This window comes from Sorex fumeus, unplaced genomic scaffold (assembly GCF_029834395.1).
Source record: "Sorex fumeus unplaced genomic scaffold, SorFum_2.1 ptg000008l, whole genome shotgun sequence".
Taxonomy (NCBI): domain Eukaryota; kingdom Metazoa; phylum Chordata; class Mammalia; order Eulipotyphla; family Soricidae; genus Sorex; species Sorex fumeus.
The window spans coordinates 76,368,799-76,387,285 of NW_026606065.1; the positions used below are offsets into that span (position 1 = coordinate 76,368,799).

Sequence of the window (18,487 nt, forward strand, 5' to 3'; positions counted from 1 at the left end):
TCGAGAAAGAAAAAAACAACAGATGGAGCACATAATTCTAATGAGTCTTATTGAAACCAGCTTGAGACCAGTATTTTATGAGACATGATGGCTGGCAAAAAAATAAATGGGTCTTGGTCATTATTTTTTAAATAATAAGATTAGAAAGCAGTTCCATAGGCATAAAGTGTATAAAATTGGTTCTTAAGAATAATAAATGATTTCATTTCCTAGTTGTGCTGCTATTAATTTAAACCCTGCAGTGTTTGCAAGTTGCCACCAGCTAAATGATGTTATACTAACGATTATTCTTGAATGATGCGTTTTGGGGGGTTTTTAACATGCCGCAGCGCTACTGAACATGGTTTTCCCAAGAACACATTTGAGTGACTGACATTGTTTCCAGAGGCCTAAAAAGAAAAAAGATGATGATTTTCCTGTTTTAGTTTTTTTTTAAAGAAGACATCTCTATGGCTGCTGAGGCATACAAAGGAAAGCTATTTCTCAAATGAGATTTTTAACAGCCAACATTTGAAAGCATTCCTCTTGCTACTCTCTCTCTCTCTTTCTCTCTCTCAAGGCTTAGGAGTCATCAGTTATCAAGAGGTTTCTGGAAACCTTTAATTGGCATTTTATCCTAGCCAGGCTCAAAGCAGACATTTGGAGCGAAGCAGGGAGCACAGGAAAGATGGGAGCAGTCCTGGAAGCCACTTGCTGGCATTCTTCCTAGTTTTCGATGTCTAAAATAAAGGAATCAGGGTGGGGCAAAAAATACTTCAAACCTGAAAATAAGTACATATATGACTGTTTTTGACCTTGATGCTGAGAGATACTGAGAGATACTCTTGATGCTGAGAGAGGGAGTCGGCCAAAGGCAATGGGGAAAAATGCAATAAAGGTCTTTGGCTCGTTTCTACAAGACCATTGTGTAAGAAGAAGATGAAAGGCTGTCTGTGCTCTTCAGGGCTACATCAGTGATGTCCTACAGAGAACAGATACAATGTGTGATGGATGCAGAAGGAATAAGTGCACCTCCTTAATAAGAATGCCAGGGAGTACCAGAGGGCACACAAAAGACTCAAGATAGGAAAACACAGAGGTTTATTAAGTGTTCCTATGTGTAGCGCCCTCTCTTTCTCTATGTTGGTTCTCTTTGCTCATCCCTACCCTGATCCTGTAGCCCATGCTTTAGCTTTTGTCTTTTGATTTGGTTTTTGGGTCAGACCAGGTTTCTTTTTGTTCTGTGCTGGGGCTCAGGGAATCATGTGGAGACTGAACATGCAGAGGCCGCCTGCGAGGCAAGCCAGCACCTTACCCCACCTTGAGATCTCTTGAGCTCACTTGTGCTTTGGAAAGACAGGGTTGGGTGCGTTGCTCAGAAGAAGGTTTTCGTCTCTTTGCAGTAAAGGTCAAAGGCTTCGGCGATGTTCAGGTTTGTCTCCATGTTTACCAGGCATGAGCATACCAGCAGCTCTTATCCCTTTAAGTAAATTCCCCCACCCCTCGGTGCTCCCCCTTTGCTCTCCTCCCATTCCCTGTGCTCTGGGATGACTCCCCTGCTCTTCCTGCCAGTCCTGCCATAGGAAACTCCCGACTCTTCACAGAGGAAGATCGCTGCTGGCCCTCAGCGATCTTCTCCATCTCCTCTAGCTGCTTTTTTCCCACAGACGGTCTGAGCATTGTGTCCAAAGGCTCCACCTTCATCAGGGAGACACAAAGTTTGTTTGGGTTTGTTCACTGGGTCACACCAGGAGTGTTCAGGGGCTTCTCCCGTGTTGAGGCCTGTGCACTGCCAGGTATAACACCTACACCTCCTGCAAGCAAGGCATGTGCTCAGTCTGTGAGCTCTCTTTCCCCGCCCTGCGACGATCATGTCAATTTACGAAATACCAAGTCACAGGCTATAGAAATAGTACAGGATATAAGCACTTGCTTTGCATGCAGCTGCCTTGGCCAACCCTGGTTAATCCTCAGTTCCACAAATGGTCTCCTGAGAACTGTCTGGGGTCACTCCTAAGCCAGGAATAACTTCTTAGCATGGCTGGAAATGGCCTCAAATAACAACCTCCCCACCCAACTTTCAAAAAGAAACACAAAATATATCAAGTCACCAGAGAAGGGTGGCATAATGTCAGAGAGGGAGAGGGAGAGAGCAAATCCTAAGAAAGTCTGCTAAGGCAAGGCTCCTGGGGATAAACCTGGTATTTGAGGTGCAACTGTGAAGGGGATGGATTTTCTTCTCTCTCCTCTATTAGATTGTTTTGAAAATGTACTTATTTAATTTGATTCTTTTTAGCCTACACCTGGAAGTCAGTGCTCAGGGCTTGCTCCTAGCAGACCCAGGGGATCATGCAAGGTGCCGGGAATTAAACCCAGGCTGAGGACAAGTAAGGAAAGCACCTCACTAAATCTCCAGCCTCCAGAAGCCACATATTTCTGGCCACCATTCTGTATGAGTTTAATGTTTCTAGGATTTTATTTTTGGGGAGTCATTAGGGTTTTTAAGTATAGTATCATTCCATCTGCATCTGTGTGTTCTTGATCTCAGATCTCTTTCTTGCTTGATTGCTATGGCCAGAACATTCAACTGAAGTAAACTGAATAGTACTGGTGAAAGTGGGAAATCTTGTCTTGTGACTGATTTCAGTGGGAAGGTCTTTCATCATTGAGTAAGAAATTTGCCATGGGTTTATGGTAAACAGTTCTCCCCATGCAGATATTAGGTTTAGATTTCCTTGCGCTGCCAACTGGTCCATCTTACACAGTTCTGAGACAATACTTTCAAATCTACTTATCAATGTCTGTCAGTCTTGAACTGCAAATCCCCAAATAAAAGATGTGTCATTTAAAAAGAATTTTATCCCAATAAATCCAGAAGGAAGAAAGAATGAGAGGGAAGGAAGGGTGGAAAGGGAAATGATACTACAAAGTTTAAAGATACATCTGGTCAGGAGAAAATTTTGCCTAAATCAGTTGCACTTTTTTTGAAGTCTTTAATAATGTAAAGGAGAACAGAAGAATGACTTTCTGTTCTTAGATGAGGATCATATGTCACGGTGAATTTGATCAGCAATATTTTTCAGTTCAATAAAGTAACAAAATAGGAGACTAACACCCAAGAATATCAGAGATAAGTACCAGGAGGTTCACTCCATGGCTTGGAGGACAGCCGCACACGCTAGGGGAAAAGGCAGCTCAGATAGAGAAGGGAGTACCAAATAAAGGATGTTGGGAGGATCCTCCCAGGATGGGAGATGAATGCTAAAAGTAGACTATAGACCAAACATGATTGCCACTCAATGCCTCTTTTGCAAACCACAGCACCCAAAAGGAGAGAGAGAACAAAAGGGAATGCCCTGCCACAGAGGCAGGGTCGGATGGGGGGGATGGGGGTGGGTGGGAGGGATACTGGAATCCATGGTGGTGGAAAATGGGCACTGGTGGAGGGATGGGTATTCGATCATTGTATAATTGAAACCCAAGCACAAAAATTTGTAAGTCTACAACTGTACCTCATGGTGTTTCAGTAATAAAAATTAAAAATTTAAAAAAATAAGTAAAATTTAGCGTTTTATATGTTAAAAAAATATTTTTCAGTTCAATTCCTCTTATTTTAAGCCATACAGATTTACCACTGGCAGGAATTACTGACTCCACAGTAATCAAATAAATATAATAATTCAGAAAGCATTTCCTCTAATACTACAAATTATCCAATATCTTTACTTTCTCCTCAAAAATTACTTAATCATTTAGGGAAAATATATTTCCTTAACTCAAACCAGTAAATTATTAAAATAATTTATAAAGCAATTGAATCAGCATGACTGGGGCCATACACTCCCAATTTTTTAATTTATTGGTGTATATTTATTGACTCTTGTCACAGTCTGTGGTGCTCAGGAACTATTCTTAACTCTTTGCTCAGGAGTGACCCATGGCTGTGCTCAGGGGGTCAAATACAGGGCTGGGATCTCGGAAATCACAAGTGCCCTAACCATTGTGCTACCTTTCTGGTCCACAATCTCATGTTTAAAAATGATTACTTTCAAAGTTACTTGCACTGGAAGAAGAACCATCATAAACCACTGACAGTAAAATAATTTAAACCGTCTAAATTTGATTGCCCTCAAAGTACTGGGGCTTCTATATGTGATTTCTGTGCCCATCCCTGAGTCATAATTCATTATACTGTTGGCAGCAAGTGAGGTTTAGAAGCAAGAAAACATTTCAAGTCTCTCTTGCTTCTCCCGTGTAGATACTAGGCTTAGATTTCCCTGTGCTGCCAAGCGATCCATCTTACCTGGCTGTAAGACAATACTTTCAAATCCACTTATCAATGTCAGGCCACACTTTAGAATCAAAGAAAGCCTGGATGAAACGATCAGATTTACAAACTTCATATAAAAGGTTTGTTGCTCACTGTGCTTAGATAAGTGCTCTGATGCACAGAAAAGCTATTTTTTAAAATGCCTCTATGAATCAGTCCTTCTTATTCACATATCTGCAGGATTAGTGTGTGTGTTAGTGGGGGGGGGGGTTCTAGGGGCTGTGGGGTGAGGATGCTGGGCCAGACTCGATTTCCTCACTATTAGCCTTAAGAGGAAACTAGCTGCTTGCTTTGAAACATATATATGCATTGCCAGCATTTGAAAATTTTATCAAAACCCATTTGTCTTCAGTAAGAAACGTCCACACATCTGGTTGACTGACATGGGCGGTCCAAAAAGGCACAAGAGGAAGAACACAGATGCCAGGGAGGAGATCATAAAGTCAGCACGGCACAGCTGCTAGAGGCTGGGTGGGGTGACGGGCGTTAGAGGTGCACTGTGGGACTGACTTCCCCCACATCTGCACTCACGCTGCTTTGTGAACCAGAAGAGGGCTCTCACTTACTTGTTCCTGGAGGACTTTGAGCAGCGCTTGTGTGTGTGACTGTTCTTCCTTTGCTTGTTCCAGTTCTGACTTTTTGCTGTTTAACTCCTCTTGGATGGTGAGCAATTGCTGTGAAATGAAATAATATTTGGGATAAGCAGGTTTGAAGGCCAGGTGATTGCAAGATATTAAAAGCACCTGTTCAAAAATATGACAAGATATTTACACATCACCAAGCTTCCAGAACATTGACTTCTTTTGTTTGAATCACCCACACCTCACTCCTTCTACTTGCACCATTTGAGTCCTCTAAACAAATGTGTATTATTAAAGACACAAGGAAGAATGTTCATATATTAAGTGAAATTAAGTAGTATAAAGAGATAAGTCAACATATCCAGGGTTTTGTCATTTTACATATGACAGAATAAGCTAGCTTTATAGTAGTGTTGGAAAGCTACTTCACCCGAGAGGCTGGAGCCACAAAAGATCCTTTTCCTTTCTATGTTATGACGGTGATGTTTTATGAGATCAGCAGGACTGAAGTCCAAACTGCAATCAATATATCAGCTGCGAAAACTGCTGATATAAGCTGTCAAAACACTAAGCTATGGCCTCTGCTGTTATTTTTAAGCAGGGCCACTGAAGGGATTTTGGTCAGCCTTGAGCTTTCCTTGCCCTATCAACTGTAACTCATGTGGAGGCCTGCGTTGTAGCTCCAAAGCACGATGCTCCCAGCACTAATTCTTCAGAACAAGGTTAGATGTTTATAAATACTCAGGCTAGAGAATATATTCAAGAACCTCAAGACCAGCCCTGGGAACAGCGATGTCTAGACAATGCTTCTTGACAACAAAGAGATGTTTGGAAGACAGAAGTGCATTTTTCCAGCCTTGTTCCCTCAAACATGCTGCCCTAAAGACAGGAGAGTGTTAGTATATTTCAGCCAAGAATGAGTGTCTCCAGCCTCAGGCTTCAGGGGTTAGACAAGACACCTCAGAGCTGCCTGCCAGCTCTTGCCAGTCAAGAACTTGTCTTTCTGGTGTGTAAATCTACCAATGGGAAGTTTTAGACCAAATCTTCAAAAATCACTAGTAGTTTTGGGGTATGCTGGAAAGTAGGATGTACTTTGATGAACACACTTGCATTCTTTTGGACTTGTTCTTTACTCTTGCACACAGAAATTGAATGTTGAACCCTCCCCATATAATCAACAACAATCTTCTTACAATTTCCTAACAGCTCACTGATTCCTTTTTGCACCGTCTGCCCACATCAAGGTCACCCACGAGTAAAGCACACGGTGCCCACTGGCTCCCTACACTGCGCAATACACTTGTGCACCGGAAGATTTGAGGATAGAAACAAAGATGTACATGTTATACTCTGGCAGTATGGTACGGACCTCAGATGACAGTTTTCAGAGGGTGACGGCTTCACGCTTGTTCATGAACAGCTACTAGCATTGGAATTCCAAGACTCTGACTTAATGTTTATACAAGACAATGTCTAATAAAAGCCCAAATTTTTCTTTCACAAGGGGCTCAATGGTGGTTAGGGACTAGTCAAGATAGGTGGCTATGTTTGTTCAAGGCATCTGGGGAGAAAATGGAGACATAGCTCACTTTCAGCAGAAGGGGGTTGGTGATGTCCATGATAGTACATTAGGACAAGGGCTCACTCAACTTCCAGTTCAAATGTGAGGTGGCACAAAACATCTCTGGCCAGAGAAGCAGCTCCCTTTGGGGACCCTGTTTCCTGCACCAAATTTCCAGACTCTTAAAAGGTTTCATGAAATTCTGTGCCATGTCCACAGAAAAGGATCAAGTGAATGGGCTTCTGGATCTTTCTGTTAGTTTTGCCGGTAAACTTTCAGGCATTTACTTAGTAATGAGAAAAATAATAAAATGAACTGAAGGTTGGGGGAAGGACAAAGAAAGGACATCAACACGGACACAGCTTTCTGTGATATTACAAACACTGAATAAATGAAAAGGTAAGTTGAAAGTCCATGGGAGTCTTACAGATTTTCTGACATTTACAACATGTCTCCATTTCATTAGTGTGTGCATTACCGACCCCCTGCCCCCCTGCTCCACACCCTGACACACACATGCTTGTCCTCACTTCCCATTTAAGCTTTCATCTTCTTTCATTCTTCCCTGGAATCATACTGTTAAGATAAAAACACTTCTTACCTTCACTGCTACTACCTGCTCTTCTCATATCTAAAAAATCAATTCAGTGGTTCAGGTTCTATCTTTTCTGTTTTCCAAAAATACATGTTGTTGTGCATTTGTGAATATGTTTTATTTTTAATGTAAGCAAAACTGCCATATTTGCTGTCTAATCTGTTTTTATGAGATTTTTTAAATAATATTTATCCATGCTATTATGCTGATGTCTGTTGCTTTTATGACCCATGATAGTCAATGGCAGCATTTCTCAACTGCAGCCATATGACTCCACACTCTGGAGGCCACCAAGATATTCCAAAGGTGAAAATTCCACATGTGAAAGCTGTGCAAATGGGGGGAGGGATTTCATAAGACTCAGAATGAACCAATTAGATAGAAGAGGCAAGGCCAGAGTGATAGTACAGCAGGTAGGGTGCTTCCTTTACATACAGCCAATCTGGGTTTGATCCCCAGCATTCCGTATGGGTCCCCAATCCCTGTCAGGAGTAATTCTTGTTTGAAGAGCCAGGAGTAATCCTTAAGCACCTTTGAGTGTGGCCCGAAGAAGAAAAAGATAAAGAAAAAAGAAAAGGAAAAGATGATGGGAGTGGGGCACAGAAAGAAAGCAATGTTGAAAGGAGCCCCATGTCAGATAACATTTGACAAATAAACACACACACACACACACACACACACACACACACACACAAGAATTTGACAGACACTAGTCAATTGGATGCATAAATTCACTCACCCCAGAAAGGTGACTCAGATTATTTCTAGATTTTCAACCCTATGCAAGACTACAAAGGAATATGCTAATGCATGTTCGCTGATGTATCTGTAGGAGAACTTACTTGGGGAAATGTGTTCAGTAATGGATGTATCACTTCAAGTGTACTGTATCCAAGGACTGAGGTTTGCCAGAGCTTCAGAATTTGCCCAAGCTCCTCTAATCAGGTACCAATCCTCTCACCTGCCAGTGGTACACAGGAGATTCCATGCTAACCCTTAGTTTTATCCAAGTAAGAGTAGTAGATCTAATAAGCCTTTATAAAATACTGCACTTATAGTCTCTGATTGTTCATACCTTATTCTGTGCTTCTGAGTGACTGAGAATTATTTACAGTGTTTATGGTTTTTAAAATCATCAATGGCAGTGACTCTTCAGTATGGGACACTTCCCAAGAAGGATTCCTAGGGCCACAGATGAGACCAACGTATTCAGAATATTTAGAGGAGGGACCTGGGCATTGATATACTTGACATCCATCCAAAGTGCCATACTCAAGTGGTTTTATGTCACCAATGCTGTTCTCAATGCTGGGTTCTTCCCTTCTCTCCCACTATTTCATATATTTCTTGCTCTTGTGCTTAACACAGTAAATCCATAGCTTCTGCTTACTTTCTGCTAGCCACAAGTGGTGCTTATCACCCCTTCACACCTCTGTGTAGTTCCATGGGTGGCATTTTTAAGACCTTGAAAACAACCCTTATGCTTTTTGTCACCTTGATGACCTTGCTCTCTTATCTCTCTAATGTCATGGGAAAAAAAGTCCCCTCCTGTGGATCTGCTTATCTCTGTTGTCACTTACCCTACACTCTAGAGTCACCTTAGAAGTCAGAAGCTCCTGTGCTTAAAAAATACTGTTGGCCTGGTTAAAGAAACTTTGGTACATTTACACAATGGAATACTATGCAGTTGTTAGGAGAGATGAAGGAAGTCATGAAATTTGCTTATAAATGGATAGACATGGAGAGTATTACGCTGAATGAAATGAGCCAGGAAGAGAGGGACAGATATAGAAGGACTGCACTCATTTGTGGAGTATAAAACAACATAACATGAGGCTGACTCGTAAGGACAGTAGATTCATGGTACAGACAGATTGCTCCATAGCTTGAAGCCTGCCTCATGAGTGGAGGGGAGAAGGCAGCTGGAATGGAGAAGGGATCACTAAGAAAACGATGGCTTGAGGAATCGGTCGGGATGGGAGATGTGTGCTGAAAGTAGATAATGGACCAAACATGATAACCTCTCAGTGCAAAACATAATGCACAAAAGTAGAGAGAGAGAAAGAGTATGGGGAATATCGTCTGCCATGGAGGCAAGGAGAGGGTGGGAAAGGAGGGATATACCGGGGCTATATTGGTGGTGGGGAATGTGCACTGGTGGAGGGATGGGTGTTTGATCATTGTGTGATTGTAACCCAAACATGAAAGTTTGTAACTATCTCATGTTGATTCAATAAAATTAAAAAATATATTGTTGGCTCCTCAATGTCTACTGGATAGAATCCAAATCCAAATTCTCATCCTTTCTTGGACATAATCCTGTCCTTTGAAAACAATATGACCATATCCCTTCCCAGAAATTTTCATGGCATTCCTATTCATTCTTTAAGCCCAAATTCAAATGTGACTTTGGGCCCAACACCACAGAATATTATGCCTTTGTGCAAAGAAAGAGCTCAGGTCCCCCAGGAGACATAATCCCAAACTAAAGTACATGTTTGGGCATAAGAGTGGGGCTTTATGTTATTCCCACTGAACCTAGTGGGGTGGCTACCTTGTCCACTTCAGAATCTATATAATCATCTGTAGTGCCTTTGGGTATTTTTCTTGGCGTGGGGTTGTGAGGGAGATTTGTATCATATTCTGTGAGTCCCAGGGTTTACTGGCTCTGTGCTAAGGGATCACACCTCCTGGCAGTGCTTTGGGGGACCAAAAGTAGTGTAAGATTGAACTGTGGTGAGCCATACACGAGACAAGTGCCTGAACCCTAGTACTATCTCTATGGTCTGTAGCTTTTGGTTCTTTTCATCAACGACTGTGATATGAGTTCCAGTCACCCAAGCAAAGTAAGGTATTCTAACTTCTCTGCTCTCAGGCACTAATATTTCATACCTATTTCCCACTAAACTATATACACCAAGAAAAGTTCAATAATTTGGTAATCTAACATACAGTATGCACTGAATAAATACAAAGATTAATAAATCTTTTCTTATTTCCCCACCTCTATAGGATTAAACTATAATCCCAAGAAAGAAAAAACATAAACAATAAAAATCACAGTATTTCCAGAAAAACTACCTCAGGATCTATCTCTGTGTAATTTATTATTCTAGACACATGGATATATGATACTTTCTGAGGAAAACAGCAGTTCCAGTGGAGGCACTTAGATTCATTTCTCTGGCAGTTCCAGACATCCTTCTTGATCTAAGGTGGAATATTTCTTAAAAGGCTAAAGAAATATAATCAATGAATTTATAATTATGTGATTTCTTCCCCCTGTTCCACCAAAAGTAGAACATAATTACCACTAGAGAAAAAATAAAACTCAACACCCCCTCTACTGTTTTTTGCATTCTTCAAAATTAATGCTTTATTTTGTTTACAAAGCATAAACTCGTGAATTTGATATTTATGTATTCAAAACAGGGTGATTCAAAAACTGCTATTCTCCTTTTGACTAGAGGGCCTATAAAAGCAACAATAGTCCACAACTAGATAATTTAAGTCAGCCTTCCTAGCCCCTTTACACTTGAAATTTATGAGACTCTATAATATTCTCTCTAGTTTTGAATTTTTAAGTACCGAAATGCCTCAATTATACAAGTTCATAGGCAGCTAGAACTTAATCAGAAGAGTCTCTCGGTTGGATTGGCTGACTGCAGCATAATTTTAATTTAACACTGGAGAGGATGGCATTAAACAGATGCACTATTACATTTTTTGGTTGGCGACAATTGAGTGTGTTCCGATTAGACAATTAGCCATATGCCAATCAAGGGCAAACACTCTGGCGGACAGTTACAGGTAAATACATGCCGTACCTGACACATCTCGATATTTCCAGGCCACCGATTTAATAGGATCATTTATAATGCTCTTTGGGGATGCAGACTTAGTGCATAATAGGTCCTTCTCTCTGCCAAATTCAAAGAGCATTACGAATGTTATTTGGAGCCCCAGAATAAGTGAGGTCACATTTCCATTTTTACAGATGGGTGAATGGTTGGCACGAAGAGGTCAAGTCATGTCTCAAAGGCCACACTGTCTGGGAGAGACCTACCACTTGCATAACTCAATTTTCTTGCTTCACACTAGGCAACCACACTGCTCTGTTATAGTGGGACAAATAGTGGGGTATGCTCAACTTAAAATCCTCCTAGCAGCATGGAGCCATAGTATAGTGGGTAGGGTACTCCTCGCCTTGCATACAGCCAACCTGGGTTCAATCTTCAACACCACAAATGGTTTCCTGAGCATTCAAGGACAGATGCCTGACTGCAACTCTAGAGGTAAGCTCTGAGCATAGCCAGTTGTGGTCCCCAAACAAAAATAAAACAGAACAAAATCCTCCTACCAACTACTGCTATCCAGGCATTTGCCACTTCTGCTCAAGAGGTAAGCTGATGGAGATAAGTTATTTTCCTTAACTGTTGTGAATTGTGTTGTGGATTTTATCATCCAATTGGAAAATGGAACCCCTTACCTTTTTTTTCTCTAAAATTTTATAATTTTATTACCCAGGTGAACATTTTTCTATAGCTTAGAGATGATATTAGGTAAGATTTCATGAAAGTCACAGGCTACAGTGTAAGTAAGCTATGTGATATGTACCAGCAACATTTCATGATCTGCTGCCACTCATGTATTTTTGGCAAGGAACTCAGGGATAATTGGCAGGACAGCAAAGTGTCTGTGGGATGAAGGTGGAAATAGACAGAGAGAAGCTTAAATAGAGCACTGATTTTGTATCTTCTGTGGTGGTTTAGGACTTCCTTTTGTAAATGGGGGTGGGTTAGGTGAATTCATCCATGAGGCAGGGTACCCTGAAAGTGACTTGATGCATACTATTCCTACATACAGCTGTGTGCACATGTGCTTTTTTCCCTCTACCTTCACTATTCAATAATATTCATTTATTCCACAGTCAACACTGATCTAATTCTGTATACAGCCCTGGGCTGTATGGAAGAAACACACACTCTGGTTGCAGGGTCACAAAGATAATAACACCTACACTGCAATAAAAAGGGTGGCACAAAATACTCCTGTAATAACAATAACTAGCACAGCTTCCCTAGGAAATTCTGGGGTTCAGTTTACGAATAATGAGAATGGCCTTGGGGAATCTGTTTTGAATCAGAACTTATTTTACTTCTTAGACAGGAGCCATTATGATTATTCATGTATAGAAGTCTGAAACATTTGAGTCCATGGAGTGTCATCAACTTAAATGTAATGTGTTTATGCTCATTTGACTTAATTTTAATAAATGTTAAACCATTTAACTATGCAATAAATAAATGCCCTTGTACTCAGAGGGATATGTCTTTTAGGCCAGAAAAATATCATATAAAGGAATGAGATCCAGGAACTTCCAAAAAGAATTTCTCGCCAAAGATGTTACCATGTTGTATGTGATTTGGTCTGGAGGGACCATTTCTAGCAGTTGTTTTAATATGTAGTCTATGGAGCAACACTGGAGCATATTTCCCCATCACCCTGTTCATACTCTCTGTATTCAACCGGATTATTTTAGTCTATAATCTGAACCTCAACTGTTGCCAGTTCTGGACCCTTGTCACTTTGTCCTACTATAAGGTGAAAGGATACACCCAATAATCCTTTATCCCTTGGAGAGATCCTACTACCTAAGCACAATCCACTGTTTCATTTCCTGGATACTTTCAACCCTGATCCCCTCAATTCTGTTCTGGTTTTCAGGGACAACTGAATGACTTAAAAACATCTGCGTAGGGTCCTGTTCCTGTTGATGAAGTCTATTGGTGCCTGTTTGACATGTAATGCTGTGAATTCTGAGCTCATCCCAACTAGTAAGAAAAAGGTAGAGATATTATTAAAAAAAAATCAAGCACACACTTGCACAACCAGAGAGCAAGGCTTTGCCTAAAGGCAAACACATCTGACAGTATTCCTGACAAAGGAGGAAATCGGGCTCAGGGGAAGGACAGTCATTTACCACCTGGTATAATGCTCGCTTTTCTCCTAGGGAAAAAAAAAGATCGAATTGAACTCGCTTGAATTTCCATGTCACACAAGGCAGTAAGACTCTGCAAGATCTATTCTTGTGTAAAATGTCATCTGCTTCCACCTGGGGACAAAATGCTGCACTTCAATTTGTGGCCAGGTAGGAGGGTGAGCAGGCCAGCGACCTGGTTCATCAGTTGGGTTACCAAGGAGGGGTGGTGTTCTTCTCTGCCTGCAGCACAGTGACCCCGCAGGGAGAGACATCTCTCTCAGTCAGGCCTCCCCCCATTCAGATGACAGATAACAGCAACTCTGGATCATAGAAATGAAACCATACTCAGCGCCTAATATCCTATTATACCAGCCTATACATATTTAATTTCTCGGGTCTCTCCTCATAAATCAATTCCTTCGGGCCCTTAATCTCGTCAATATCTTCTCTGATATTGAATTTTAAATGCCAGTCTCATTGCTTGGCAGAAATGCAATCTCTTGCTGGTGATGGGATCAGGCTGCATTTACAGCCTGAAGTGGCCCTCAGGCAGCCCTGTTTCCTGACCCAGCTGTTTACATCCTAATGTCAGCTAGAGCCATGGAGCCCCAGGGCAGGCCTGACCTGGGTTTGGCCTCTGAGAGTTGGGCAGCCTCAACCCTGGGGTCGGACAAATGAGGGGAGCGTGGCATGGTGTGTGGAAATCAGTGGGAAGAGAGAGGAGTTTCAGGGTCTGTGTCTTTAGGGGGAGCCTGAGATGTACAAGTCAGCTGTCACCCAAAGACAGGCAGTGTGTGTCCATCAGAGCAAGATATCCTGGGGTGTGTGGCTGCAGGGAGGGCTAGTCTAAGAGACTGGTCAGCAGGACCCTAGCACTGGGTCATCTTATTTTCCCCAGGGTGGTTCATAGCAGCTTGTATCAACCCAGAGCCAAGTGGCTTCTGGTGGGTCTCACCAGAGTATTTCCTGGGAATCACAGGTGAGAACAGCACAGATGGGAGGGCCACAGGAGGAAAACAAGGTCAGAAGGCAATCACGGTGTGTGTGTGTATGTGTGTGTGTGTGTATGTGTGTGTGTGTGTGTGTATGTGTGTGTGTGTGTGTAGGGGTGGGGATGGGCAAGAGAACAGGTGGAGACTTGGCCTAGTAAACTGGAATTTCTTCTGCTGCAGAGGATTCCATCAGTCTGGCCAAGTTTCAAAGGGAAGCAATTTATTTCTCAGGATCTATTTCTCTAGGACCTTAGGAGTGACCTAGGAGCCGGGACACACAAGGAAACACCGGATATATATTTGGGGACCTGAGTCTGCAGATGGCAGCGAGAGTTGGCACCTTTTGGTAGCACAGCTTCCAAGTAAAACCCAGAGTCCCTGGTAGCTGTGTATCTCAGTGCTGGAAGTGAGCAGGTACAACAATGGCAATATTGAAAAATATTGAGACAAATGAAAGAGACTTCCTTTTATGTTAACAGTGCAGCCGCAATTCTAAACCGAATCAGTGATAAAATGCTCCTTTCTGATGAACATCTTTTTGTTGTTGTTGTTGATCTCTAACCAAAACAATTGTTGCCATTTTCATTAAGATTTAATCTGTATGCCATCTTGAAATTAGTGCACTTCATTCCTTGCCCTTTAATGAATATATGCTAATTGGAAACTAATTTGGAAAATGTGCTTTTTCAGAGTCTGCTCCCCACTGCACATGCAGACGTATCGCAAGGGCTTAGCTTTTGGGTTTTCTATTCATTTAAATTTGCTTTTGACACTATCTCCAATGCTTGTTGCTCTGCAGTTTCCTACTTGTCTCCAGCAGGTTTGGAATAAACAATGTCAGGACAGTGACAGCGAAGATAATAACTTGAACCTGTGCTACTTCATCACATAGCAACTATTAAAGAACTTTTAATTAAAAAATGTTAAGGCAGTGAAACTTTTAAGAACTGTAAGTTGTATTATTTTTGCTAAGTGCCAATTTCAGTTCATGCAAGAAGTTTTTATTGAATTTTAATAATTAAAAATGAAATCTATTAAGAATTTTAATTGTTTGCCTTAAAACCAAAGAAGAAAATATCTAGTTAGTAGTTACTTAAGCTGTTACTTATGCATTGGTTTTATAGTTTCCCTGTTTATTGGACAATAATTTACATAGCTATATTAACTATAATCAAAGAAGGTACAAACCGTTAGGTGAATTAAATTAATATTAAGTAGTTGTTATATTCTTCCTTTTACTGTATTAAATTTTTTGCAGCAATAATATGTGTGGTATTCAATAAAGCAACATTTCATTGCTTGTATTCTTTCTTGCTCATTATTACTATTTGTTCCATTTCCAATGACTATTACTAAAAAAAAAATTGAAGGAGGATGTGTTTAAGTTCTATTTTAATTTGGTTTTATAAAGGCCACTCCCAGCAATGCTTGACCCAGTGTTGCTCTCTTAAGAGCAGTTTAATTATATACATATATTTTTTTGTGCTAAAGGTCTTGAGACCAACCAGAAACCAGCCAGAATTTGATCTGAATTTTTGGTTGGATGAAACTGAAGGCAATCATAAGGTTAAATACCAGATTCACCTCCAGGTACTGAAAGGAAAATCAGTGTTGTGGTGCTGCCTATGCCACCAGAACACCAAACTACAACCAGGGCTGCATAAACTTTCCCACTCACAACCACTTCTGCGTCATATCTACATGACCCCAGGTATATTGGGTCACACTAGCAGTGTTTTGGTGTGTATTCAAAAAATAAATACAAAAGATGTGGAGGCTCTCTCTTGATGCCTGCATTCGGTGGTCTCAGGCCGCTTCCCCCACCTCAGGGCAGCCAATGGTGAAGGGAGGACAAAGGAGGGAATGAGAGCCAGGCCGGTTGGCCTCAACTGCAGTTTATTCCAATCTCATCTCCATTCTCTCCTGATTCTCCTCCTGATCTTCACCTTCTCCGATCCTCCTCATTCTCCTCTTGGATCCTGCTCCTTCATACTTCCCATTCCAGTTTCTGCCTCCTACAGCCCACTCTTATAGCCTTCATTAAATCCCCAAACATAAGGGGTTGGGGTAACAATTACACAAAGATATCATCATACAACAATTACAACATATATCAACAATTACACAAAGATATCAATCAATGGATGTAAGATCCTTCCCTCAAGGGAAGTTTCTTGGACAGATTCTCATCCAGCAAGACGACTAGCCTAAGAGCAAAACATGGGTGTGTTTCTCCTCTCCTCAGTTCAACAAACATATAAATATTCATAATATACTCATTTTGTATGGACACAGTAAGAGATACATTAAGCTTATAGGATGGCTCTCCTGGGGGCATTTTGCTATAGAACGCAGACTACAGTGCTCAGGCCAGATTAGTCTTTCCTAAGCCTAGCAGGGTCCTAGTTCAGTTGTTAACTTTTTGGATCATGACAGAATTAATTTGTCCATGATCATGCTCTTAACTTATAGTTAAGTATTGTAGCACTTTGGCCTGGCCTATTTTGATTCCAGGGTAGCTCACAGCTTGCACTGGGTCCATTCAGTCCCTCGTTGGGATCCTGATTTTGGGGTGCTAGGAACTAAGGGCAACTGAGGCTTAAGTTGAGAAAGCAGATGCCCAGAAGTGAATATTATTTGGAGTCAATTAATTCCCAAGTTACAAGAGCATAATATTAACTGTCTTCCTGTGTCAATACTAAAAAAGAAATTGCCTTAAGCTATGCAAAAGGACATAAGGGAGAAAAAGCAACATTTCATGACAAATATAAAATCATAGATTTCTGAGGAATCTGACCTCACAAGTTAACAGAGTCTGATTAGGGGAAAAAGGTGATAGGCCGGTTGGGGAAGAGCGAACAGAGAAGAGTTTACAGATAAACACAGAGGAACAGAAGTGCCTCAGGAACATTGTGATAAACTTAAGCTCCCTGTGGCAAGGGAAACAGGACATACCAACGTTATCCTAAAATGGTTAGAGCAATATTCCAATAAACATGGGGGAATGGAGGTGCTTCAGGAACATTGTGATGGGTACTACTCAGGGCTGGAGCGATAGCACAGCGGTAGGGCGTTTGCCTTGCACGCAGCCAACATGGCCGACCAGAGTTCGATTCCTCCTCCCCTCTCGGAGAGCCCGGCAAGCTACCGAGAGTATTCGATATGCCAGACACAGTAACAACAAAGTCTCCAATGGAGACGTTACTGGGCCCGCTCGAGCAAATCGATGATCAACGGGAGGGCCTTTACTTTTACTTTACTTACTACTCAGTAAACCTAAATTCCTTGTGGCAGAGGAGAAAGCACAAACCAATGTTATGCTACATTTTAGGTTTATACTTCAGAAAAATATTTTAAAACAAAAATAAATTGTTTTGCAATTCTCCACATTGTTACTGTGGGCTGTATCTTGCAGTTTAAGAAGCTGTCAATAGACCACTATCCTGGGAAGCAGTCAATAGTGAAGGAGTAAGTATTGTCATCTATGGCCTCCCTATACTAAGATGGACCAAACCATGCGGGGGGGGGGGGGGGTGTATGCAGTACTAAGGACAAAACCCCGGGCTTAACACTTGCTAGATATGTGCTCCAGGCTCTGAGTTAGCTCCCCACACCCAGAGGAGCTTGGCTAAGAAAGGATCCTTTCCAGGTGTGATGGTACATTAGCATCTTACTTGGGGGCAGGTCAGTGTGAGGACAGGGTGATAACCTACTTGGCCTGTTAGGCTTTGGGAATGGGGAGCAGTTTCATCAAATACCAGTTTAGAGATTCCTTGCATAAGTATGACCTGGGAGGGTGTGGTGAGGAACCTGTGTAAAAGATATCTTCTGGCATTTGTGCAATATATTGGAGCTACTCTTCTTGATATGCTATATCCTCTTAAGTCAAGATTAACATGAAAACACATATACTCAAGGATTGGTGCAAAGGCAAAAGACAAACAATCCTCCACCTCCCACCCCCAAACCCAAACCCAGCCCAATCAGAACCAGCTTGGCATTTCAAAGTCTAGCACAGTTAGCTCTACTGCTGAGTTGCTGTATATTCTTTCTTTTAAATTTTAATTTAATTTCAAATTTAATTAAAAAAATTTTTTTTAGTTTTTAATTAATCACCGTGAGATACAGACTTGCAAACTTTCTTGCTCAGATTTCAGTCATACAATGATCGAGTACATCCCTCCACCAGTGCCACCTATGTTCCCAGTATCCCTCCCCGATCACCCCCCCCCCCCCAACACAAACACTTCTGTGGCAGGTGAATTCCCTTTTTAATTGCGCTCTCCTATAGGGTGTTGTGGTCTGCAATGCACATATTAAGTGGCCATCATGTTCAGTCTATAGTCTACTCTCAGTACTTATCTCCCATCCTGAGTGGGTCCTCCAAGCATCCTTTAGTTGGTGGTCCCTTCTCTATCTGAACTGCCTTTTCCCCCAGCATGGTTAGCTTCCAGGCCATGAAGCAA

General features: G+C 41.5%; 1 protein-coding gene across 2 annotated transcripts in view; it reads right to left on the bottom strand.

The window, feature by feature from the left end:
• The window catches only part of ENOX1 (ecto-NOX disulfide-thiol exchanger 1), a 470,609-nt gene that overhangs the window by 63,658 nt on the left and 388,464 nt on the right, over positions 1–18,487 (bottom strand). For both annotated transcript variants that reach the window (XM_056109825.1, XM_056109824.1), the window contains exon 13: positions 4,876–4,983. In XM_056109825.1, the coding sequence (XP_055965800.1) occupies positions 4,876–4,983 (108 nt within the window). The remainder of the gene's footprint in view (positions 1–4,875; positions 4,984–18,487) is intronic.